Source organism: Hyaena hyaena, unplaced genomic scaffold (genome assembly GCF_003009895.1).
Source record: "Hyaena hyaena isolate Hyena2069 unplaced genomic scaffold, ASM300989v1 scaffold_66, whole genome shotgun sequence".
Classification (NCBI taxonomy): domain Eukaryota; kingdom Metazoa; phylum Chordata; class Mammalia; order Carnivora; family Hyaenidae; genus Hyaena; species Hyaena hyaena.
The window spans coordinates 2,492,082-2,502,246 of record NW_024080696.1 but is presented as its reverse complement, the minus strand read 5'-3'; the positions used below and the strand labels follow the sequence as shown (position 1 = coordinate 2,502,246).

The window sequence follows — 10,165 nt, the reverse complement described above, 5'->3', positions numbered from 1 at the left end:
CTGTTGCCCTGCTTGCTGCAGAGAGCACCCCAGCTCTGTGGTGACATAGCAGCGGCAGTTAGGACCCTTGGATAGATAGGGAGATAGATAGATAGATAGATAGATAGATAGATAGATAGATAGATAGACTCGATAGATAGATCGATCGATCGATCAATCTCCTATTTGTTCTGTCTCTCCGGAGAACCTCAATACATTGGGTAACTGCCTGGGATATTGCAGAAGGGAGCCTAGCATTGGATGGGGCTGGTCTGTGATTCTAGCCCAAATGGCTTCTGAGTCTTGTCTGTCCCCGTACTTTGCAGAAGTGGAAATGAGGCGTGGAGATATGAAGAGGTATGATCTGTTCCACACTGAGTTGGTAGAAGAGCCAGTGAAGACCAGGTGGATGAAAATGATGCTGGGGCCAAGTCCGAGTGGGTGCCATTAAGGGGCATGCCATATTCTAGGTGCTTAAGACACATTATCTATACCTGTTAAATCTACAATTGTGTAAAGTTATTGTTCGTCCGACCATTTCATAAATCAGAGAAGGCTCAAAGAGACTAAGTAACTTGCCCCACAGCTAAAGGTCACACGGCTAAAGTGCGTGCTGTGCAGCTGAATTGAAACCCACATCCAGATCCAGCTGTTCCAAGGCCTGGACTCCTTCCGGGAAGCTGTGAAGTCGTGCTCTCTCTCTCCTGTCAGTAACAATCAGCAGCCCCTGGGCAATGATTTATTTGCATATCTGTCTGCCCAACTAGCCTATGAAAGCTGAAATGATAAGGCCTGTGCACTTTAAATCCTGGATGCCCAGCATGCAGCACGGTGTTGGTTGAATGAGTGTATGTTTATGTAGAGATGCCAAAGACAATATAGTACCCATCGCTTTCAACTCTCCGGTCTATTCCTTATTCACTAGTGTTCTGTCATGTCCTGTCAATAGGTTTATTATGAGGGACTCTTTCAGGAGAGTCTGTAGGGCAGCATTTTTTTCCTTTAAATTTCCTTTACCCTCAGTTGATATAGGGTCATCAACTGTTCAGCACAAATAGAGGTTTAAAAAAGGGGGCGCCTGGGTGGCTCAGTTGGTTAAGTGTCCAACTCTTGATCTCAGCTCAGGTCTTAATCTCAGGTTGATGAGTTCAAGCCCCAAGTTCACCCCTCCACGCTGGGCGTGAAGCCCACTTAGGAAAAAAAAGAAGTTAAAGAACCAGTGTAAAATGTAATGCTACCAGTAAATGCTGGCATGTCTCTGACAGTTTCCATCTATGGCTTTAGGATGAGGATCACTGCCTCAGGATGCACCTGTCTTCATGGGGGAAGAAAAAATCTAGCCATGAGGAACCAGCAATAGCTCTTTTTGGCTGACCGAGCAGGCCAGTGGCAGGTATACGCTGTAATCTTTAGGACCCAGAGTTGGTGAAGACAGAAGGGATCATGTTCTTGAACCAAATGAAAATGACAGTTGCATCACGGGATATGGGATGAGTGGCTTTTTCATCTCTCTGGGCCTTGCTTCTTTGACACCAAGAAGGATCACATTCATTTATACCAGGAAAGCAAAGCTGCTCAATGGGGAGAATTGGAAACTCATCCCACTCAGGGCACTCTCACAAGCTGACATCAGACATCAAGTACAGTCTTGCTAGTGTATCCTAATTGAGGGGGTGGGAGTGATGGACTGGAGAAGTAGAACTGTTTGAAAGAACAGCCTAGTTATTTACAAATAGAACAAAACTGTTGGCAGGGACTGGCATAGGGGTAGCCATCTGAGAATCCTCATTATGCCCCGGAAGTAGATAGGAATCCCTCTGAAGGTGCACATTCAAAGGAAAGAAAATAATGGCCGCTGCCCATTTGGGGCAAGATGGTGTTTAAATGCTTCCCTTCTGCAACACACAATAGCTTTTTTATTCTATTTCCAACTATGATGGTCATTCCTGTCACAAGTGCAAACATCAGGGTCAAAGGCGCCAATGGCCATCAGTTCTAAATGACCGGGTTTTCTTTTTTTAAAGTTTATTTATTTTTAGAGGTGGGGGTGGGGCAGAGAGCGAGGAAGAGAGAATCCCTGCAGGCTCCATGCTGTTGTAGTGAATCTCGACACGGGTTTGATCTCCTGAACCATGAGATCATGACCTGAACTGAAATTAGAGTTGGAGGCTTAACCAGATTGAGCCACCCAGTCGCCCCTTAATGACCAGGTTTTTTTAGCAAAATTTTGAGACTAAGACCCACTTGCTTTTTCTAGAATGGACTGAATAACTTCACGTCTTCATGCAAATGACCGTATTTTAGTTTTTCACACCTAAAATGTTACAGCTGTGTTGTTTTCAGAACAGCATACATTTGCTAACCCAATTATATGCTCCCTGGAAGTCCTCCTTGACTCAGTAGGGTGCCCAGGGAGTAGAATTCCGTAACCTTTAATTCCGGTTTTCCCATCTGGTGGATGGGGTGAGGCTATGCACTTCCTAACGCTCGGATCTCAGCAACACTGCGCTCTTCAGACATCATGAGAATGTGTTATTTATGGCCTCACTGACAGTTTAGCCAGAACCTGGGAGGCCAGCGTTACTCACGGTCATCTGGCCTGCCCCTCATTCAAAACCTTGCTTTCCCTTTATATCAAAATCCAAGATTCGAAGTGATCAAATATATTTTTCAAATATATTTTTCTAGTTGTAATGTATTTACTCCCTTAACCACAATTCTAAACTCCCTGCCTTGTTAATCATTGTATCTTGGTGTTGCTTTAATGCCCCTTTCTCTCTGCTGACTTTCATTTAGCTTTTTCTTTTAAATTAAGCCTATTATTATATATATTTTTTACATTTATTTATTTTTGAGAGAGAGAGAGAGAGACAGAGCATGAGTGGGGGAGGGGCAGAGAGAGAAGGAGACACAGAATCCGAAGCAGGTTCCAGGCTCTGAGCAAGCGGTCAGCACAGAGCCTAATGTGGGGCTTGAACCCATGAACCATGAGATCATGATCTGAGCTGAAGTCGGACTCTCAACTGACTGAGCCACCCAGGTGCCTCACCTATTATTTTGGGATAATTGTAGATTCACATGCACTTGTATGAAACAATACCCTTCCCCCAGCTTTCCCCAGTGGTGACATTTTGCATAGCTTCCCACAACATCAAAACCAGGAAATTGCGTTTAATCCAATATCTACTCTCACAGGCACTGGGGATTTTTCAAAATTCAGAGTTGAGGAGTCATATTAGCAGTATCACAGTTTTTAGATTTCTTTTTTTTAAACTTTTTTTTTTTTTAATCTTTGAGAGAGAGACAGAGTTTGAGTGTTGCAGGGGCAGAGAGTGACAGACACACAGAATCCGAATCAGGATCTAGGATCTGAGCTGTCAGCACAGAGCCTAACATGGGGCTCAAACTCACAAACCATGAGATCATGACCTGAGCAGAAGTCAGACGCTTAATCAACTGAGCCACCCAGGTGCCCCACATTTTTTAGATTTCTAATCAGATAAATCAGGTAGCAGGTACGGGTCCAAACTAGAGGAAGTCATGTGGCTTCTCGGGGAGAAAAGATTTCCTAAGGCCTTCAGCCCTGTGATCTGTAACAGGGCTCAGAGGCAGAGAAAGCCAGCCCACAATGCATAATGATATGTCTTTATTTCATCAACAGAAATGGTGTCGAGACAAAATTCAGTTAACACTAGCAATTCAACTGAGTGAAAATTTTTTTTTTGCACTATAGTGTATTTACAATGAGTAAATGAAGTTTCAATTCATTAGTTCATAGCAATGCTTTTTTTTCCCCAAAAAAGGTAAAAATTCTTAGTTACAGAGAATAAGCATCAACAGCCATTTCATTTTTACAATAAAAACCACAACAAAAACCACAATCACTTAGGAAAAAAAAAGACAAGCCTAAGAACTAGTACAATAAAATGATGCATTGAATTAAGTTACATTAATCGCATAGAATCTGTGTAAAAAGTATGTAGAAAAACACCTGATGTAACCTGTTACAGTCATTGAGCAGTTATGAGAGGTACAGAGGGTTATACAGGTAGATATGTGTGAAACTGTCCGTATTGTTCGACCTGGGGAGGAAGAGAAGAGGGGCTGTGGCCCCTTGCATACACTGAGAAGACCCTGTTTTGAATATGGCCTCTGGAGTTTGTAAGGCATATATTAGAGGTGCACTTGTATCAGACTGGTTCTGGAACAAACTCTCCCAGGCCCTTTTGGCCTCACAAGCAAAGGTGGTGCTTGCCTTGAACAGCGGTGTCTAACCAGCGCCCAAGGTTCCCAAGTGCATCTGGATGGTTCCTGTTCACTCACTAGAAGTGGTGTGTCTCTTGTGTCAGAGTGTGAATGATGGCATCCAGCATTCACATGTGCCAAATGCATCCTTAGGACCCAAGTGGAGGTCACCCCTCTGCCTGCAGTTTTGGTAGGAGACTTAGCATCATTGGTAGGAAAAACCCTCTTTGTCCAAGTCCCTTCCCTCTTTCCTCATCTACGTGTCCGATCAGCCTCCCAGGAACACTTGGCACTGAATGGTGGTCTTGGTGCGCTTCTGCTTCTAAGGAGGGCCACTGTTTTATCTGAGGTCAGTAAACTGGAATGAAGTGAAAGTCAGAGTTGTTTAGCCATTGCTTGATAGCGAGATGCACGCACCACGTCATAACGTCACATCAAAGCTACAAAGTGGGCCTCTGCAACCAAGGGGTATTCTTCACAGAACGGCAGCGTCATTTTCATAGTATGATTAAAATGCGCTGATAGTCACTGGATATAAATAATCACCTCCCAGGGTGGAGTGTAGGAAAATACTATACACTTCCTTTTCTTTGCAAGAAATGTGTTTGCACCATCAGTTGAATAATTTATCCTCAATCTGCCACAATAGGTCCTTTCTATGTACAAATACTACTTGCACACACTACTTGTGCACAAAAATATTCTATTCTACAGCATCAGACCTTGATGCCTGGGTCAGGAGATGGCTCGGGCAGTACTGGAAACATACAGCTTGAACACAGGTTGCCTCCATGCACACAGACTTCCTGCACGAATACCAACTCCACACAGGGCACGGCACTGTGGACTGACTCGCCAGAAACTGCACCTACAAGATCCTCAGTTTTGGGAAGAGATACTAACTCATGATAGAGTGAACAGCTTTGTTCCTAAAAAAAAAAAAAAATTCTGTCCCTCAGTCTATTTACAGTAATTTGAGGACAAAACTTGATTCTTCTTCCAGGTCTGCAACTTCTCCAAGACTGGAAGCGGTAGGGGAACAGATGGAAGTCATTTATTAAGCAGCTGCTAGTCTAAATGGGGTATAATGTAGAGCTCCAGCTAAGTAGGGGTCTGAAAGCACTTTGCAGCCTTTACTCACCCTGAGAGGGTTCTGCTACTACACAGGGTGTGGAGCAGCCCATAGGGACGGGACTTCGCAGTTTCTTAAAAGGCAGATAATTTATATGCCTTTGTTTCTTCTTTAATGGCAATCATATAGTATTAAAGTACAAAGTGTAGGTTTAGATCTTTTTTTTTTTAAAGATTTTATTTTTAAGTAATCTCTATGCCCAACGTGGGGCTCGAACTTATAAACCCGAGATCAAGAGTCGCATGCTTTACTGACTGAGCCAGTCAGGCGTCCCTAGACCTCTTGATAATAGCTTCGAACTTCGCATTGTGCCCACTCGATGTCTGGCGGTTCTCCTGTGCAAGTCCTAGAGCTGGTCCCTGGTCTCCTTTTTAAGGAGAAGTGGCAGTTGGCATTCTAATCACTAGCCTTTTTTTTTTTTTACTTCCTCGGGAAAGCAATATAAGGATTAAATCCAAAGTTCTAGTGCATCTTAAAAGCAGCATACTTTTAGAAAGACAGTTAATAAATTACTTGTACAATATACAAAATAATGTTTCATATGCAGCATCACCTCTGACGCCTGAGTCATTGTTAGGGAACCTGGAATAGAAGTAGCAGGATGGCCTAGTAACTTTGTCAGCTCTTTGTTTTGTTTTTGCAACTGTTTTGTTCCAGAATCAGTACGTAATGAAGTTTGACTTTAATCAAGGCACCCCCAGATAACGCAGAGAAACAAACACATACAGCAAAGCACTCACCTGCCCAAAGCCTGACCAACCTGAATGAAGTGAGGTTGTCTGGACACACAAGTAGAACAAAGGTGGATCCAAGGGGAGGACTAGATCCAGGCGGATGTTAACTAGCCACAGGGCCACCGACACCCTCTCCGCCCCAAGGGCTCACGCCTTTTTTGGAGACCCAACTCAACTGTGGTGGGGATCCTCCTAAGCAGGCCATGACTGGAGGGCCCTTTATTTTTGTAAGGAAGGACCCCTAAAAGCACAATTAAATGCCACCATTCTGTGCAAACACTGTTCTTTGCTATTAACTTGCTTTTCTTTTTCATAAAAGACATGGGCCTCACTAAGGGATCCCAGCGAAAGGAGACAGGTTGGTTCTTAAAACTCCACTTGAGGCAATGTGGATTCTGGTCCCCAGCTAGTCCTCCCTGTGAATCAACCTAGAGATGATTTGGACGAACACACGGTTCAGGGTAGTAAAAGACAAGACGGGTCGCATAGACAATTGCACAAAGCCAGTCACTGTTCATGGTACATAGTGAACAAAATCAGAACAACCTGTTAAAAACCTCTAAGAAATGGAAAGACAGTTTTGCAAGCAGTGTTTTTAACCAGTCCCATTGTAGGGGTCTGACTGGGGAGGAGGGAGAAAAGCGAGCCAGGGGTCGGTGGGAGGAGGATGTGGGCTGAGTTACGGTGGAGGGAAATAAGGAGACCCCTCCCCATCCAGAAACGGCCGCGGCACAGGTGTGTGCGGACCGAACAACAGACAGCGGCGAGACCGACGGAATGTGGTCAAGACTACCAGTTGCACATGAGTTGTCACCAGGGTAAATCACACCAACGAGCTGGTTTGGACCTGGTTATGATACTAGCAGAAAACATTCTTTTTTCAAAAGAAGAGGAGGTCACTTAAAAAAGGCAACACGAGAGTTAAAAAAAAAAAAAACAAACAATACTGTCGGCTGACTCCTCCACCGTAACTACCTGTGGATGTATCACCTGTGATGTATCACATGACTCACATTGAACTTAAATTCCAGCTGTCACCAGTTTTCCACAAAGGCAAACCCCACGGTGAAGCACAGAACCATTCCACTAGGCCAAGAGATTCCAACAACCGTAATAAAAAAGGCAGCTCCAACACCGAACTTTACCAAAATCTGACTCAGACTAGCACGCACACATACACACGCACATGAGAAAACAAAAACCCAGAGGCAGGTTTTAAAAGCGGAACTATTTTAAAAGAAAAGCCTTTTTTTTTTATCCTACCGCATGAACCAACAAGTTTCTGGCATTCATACATATTTAAACATTTAGCGCTAATATTTGTACAGAAAAGAGTTAATAATACTAAAACATATGTTACTATGATTTCACTTTTCGCCTACGTCATATACTAATTTCCCCTTTTACATGCAGCTTTAATATTGTCCAAACAATGGCACAAATAAAGAAACAAAGTCAACCATCTAGTCCCCACTGCCCACCACCCCATCCCCACATCAAACCTTTCAGGACTCTACCTGCAGCCAGGCTGGAGGGCCGACCGGAGGGAGGGAGCGGATTCCTCCTCCTCTTAGGCTGGCGGCAGGGTCTCGGGTCTCGGGCACATCTTCCTGTAAACGTGGCCAGGGGCCAGCACGCCCCCAGAGCCAAGGGAAGCTGCTCTCTATGGGTTGCAAGCCAACCAGTTTTGCAGCAAGAGAAGAAAATTATCATCAGGTGAGGGTAGGTGTGTGTGTGTGGTGGGGGAAGGGGGCAGGGGGGCTCCTTGGCCATATCGTGTCCAAAGCCTCAGAATGAAATCTGCCTTTGGACAAGAGATGAGCAGAAAAACCTCAGAATTCAACTCAAAGCATTTGGAGACGGGAGGAAGAAATGCTTTTGCCTGCATCAGGGACAGACCCCAGGTTCCCATGTGCCCTGCTCTCTCCTACTCTGGGTGAGCTGCATTAACCCAGGATGCCTTTTACAGGTGATACCCCTGGCGCTGTGATTCAAACCCACTCAGGTGAGATGTCCTGGGAGGGGGGTGGCTGGGCAGGGGAGTTGGGTGGCTCATCAGCCAAATCCTTCCACGAAGTTCCTCCTGCACTGCACTTTCAAGAGCAGGCAGGGGCCTGAGGACGGGTTGAAATGAGTGGGACTCGCCCTCTGGGTGAGAAAATAGTTCTAGCTTGATTTTTAGGAGCCAATGCCTGCTGAGTTCCGGTACAAAATCATGAGTTCCTGCTGTTTGGATGCACCTTCCAGGGGACGTCCAAACTCTCTCCCCACTTAGGAGTCTGAACATCCGGCATCAACTCTGAACTCTCTGCATTTAAACTTTGCTTCTGGGAAAGGTGGGGAGGAGGTGAAATATAAAAATATTCAAGCAGATTATTGTCTACACATCCTAGGATGAATTCATTATTTGGCAAGATTATTTTTTCCTACATAATTATCACCTGAGTGCTTTTTAATTAGCTAAAATGTCTTACTTTTAAACTAAAAGCAAAGAATATACAGTATACTTGAGTTATACCGAAGTAACAACTTCATTTAAGAAAATAGGTTTGACCCAAAACTCAGTGCAAGTGGCAAAGTTGACCATGACTGTACAGTATCTGCAAGAAAAAACAACAAAAAAACAAACCCACAACACTGAGATGACACCATCTGAAGGTGCCAAAGCAAACCAACCAAACAAACAAAAAGGGTCTGAAATAAAACCTCAAAAAAAGCTTCCAACATTGAGTTCTGTTCCATAAATAAGTACAAATTGAAATTGAACTGTGAAGCAAGAAAAATGACCATGTTAACAGTTACCAAACTGGTTCTAGCATCAGAGACAAAAGAAGAGGAATGTTGGAACCTGTTTATAAATGAGAATTGAAGTTTTCCAGTTTCAGGATGAGAAAATTGAGGCATGCAGGACTTTTGCATATGGATATATATATATTTTATATATATTATATATAATATGTACAGTCTAGCTATAAAACTTTGATGTGTATAGAAGCTGTCTTCAATGAAAAAAATTGAACATTCAGAAGAAATTCCTGAGATAGGGTTTGTGACATGGGCCACTGAGAAAAAAAATCCGTGGTTGGGTCCTAGAGGTGTTCTAGTCTATCCCTGTTGAGACTGAAATTAACCCACAGACAGGCAGCGTCAGCACCGCCCGTCTTTCCTCGCCTGAGCAAGGGGTAGCACCATTGTGAGGGGAACTGTATATCACTCCCGCTTGAAGAGAGGAGGGAATACTTAGAAACAGTATTGCTGCTAAGAACGCTGTAGTGTGCACCAAATTCCTTCTCGGTTCTTCCAGACAACAGATGAGCAGCACCACAGGCTGACCGGAGAACACCTGGGTGGGAGAGGCGTGAGACCCGGGAGGCAGGCCGCGTCACTAGGTGTAATCTTTCCTGGGCTGTTCGTCGGTCGTACACTTGTCAGTCATTTCCTGGCAGAAGTCCACGGTCACCGTCTGGCTCCGGGATTCAAGAGGAGGCCCTCTCTCCGAGAAGGTTCCGGGGTCAGCGCCTTCCGGCCTCCTCCCGGAAGTACAGTTTTCCGAGGCGTTGCCGGGCGCCCAGGGGGGGCCGGGGGGAGCCGCTCCCGGCTCCAGGCAGCAGGGGGCGCTTTCCCCCACCGCGCACTGGGAGGCGGCCAGGTTCTGCTCCACGCTCAAGGGCGCAGGGTTAATACTGGAGGCTGCGGGGAGGCCCACGGGTCTGAGGACAGGGCAGTACCGGTGCAGGGCCTGGATCTGCTCGGGGCTCTGGATGTCGCGGCACACTTCCTGGGAAAGGCAGGAGAAGTTGTCCAGCAGCTCCCCCATGCAGGCTTTCAGCTGGTTCCTCTCTGACAACAGCTTCTCTTTCTCACACACCTGGACGGCAGAGAGAAGACAGAAGGCCTGATAAACGCTGAACGGGAGGACAGAAGCCCTGGTTTCTGGGGGGTTTCCAACTTTTGTTTTTGCATTTGGCATTACAGTGTAACTCGTGAATGGCTAGGCCAGGATCTAGGCACCTACTGAACGTATGTTCAAGGAGCCCGGGCTCAAGTGTCCTATCGGAGCAGCCTATCCAGATGT

General features: G+C 45.3%; 1 protein-coding gene across 1 annotated transcript in view; it reads right to left on the bottom strand.

Annotated features, from left to right (window-relative positions):
- Window positions 1-9,083: 9,083 nt before the first annotated feature.
- The window catches only part of BACH2 (BTB domain and CNC homolog 2), a 139,278-nt gene continuing 138,196 nt past the window's right edge, over window positions 9,084-10,165 (bottom strand). The window contains exon 5 of the mRNA XM_039232162.1: window positions 9,084-9,958. Within this exon, the coding sequence (XP_039088093.1) occupies window positions 9,476-9,958 (483 nt within the window). The 3' untranslated portion in view covers window positions 9,084-9,475. The remainder of the gene's footprint in view (window positions 9,959-10,165) is intronic.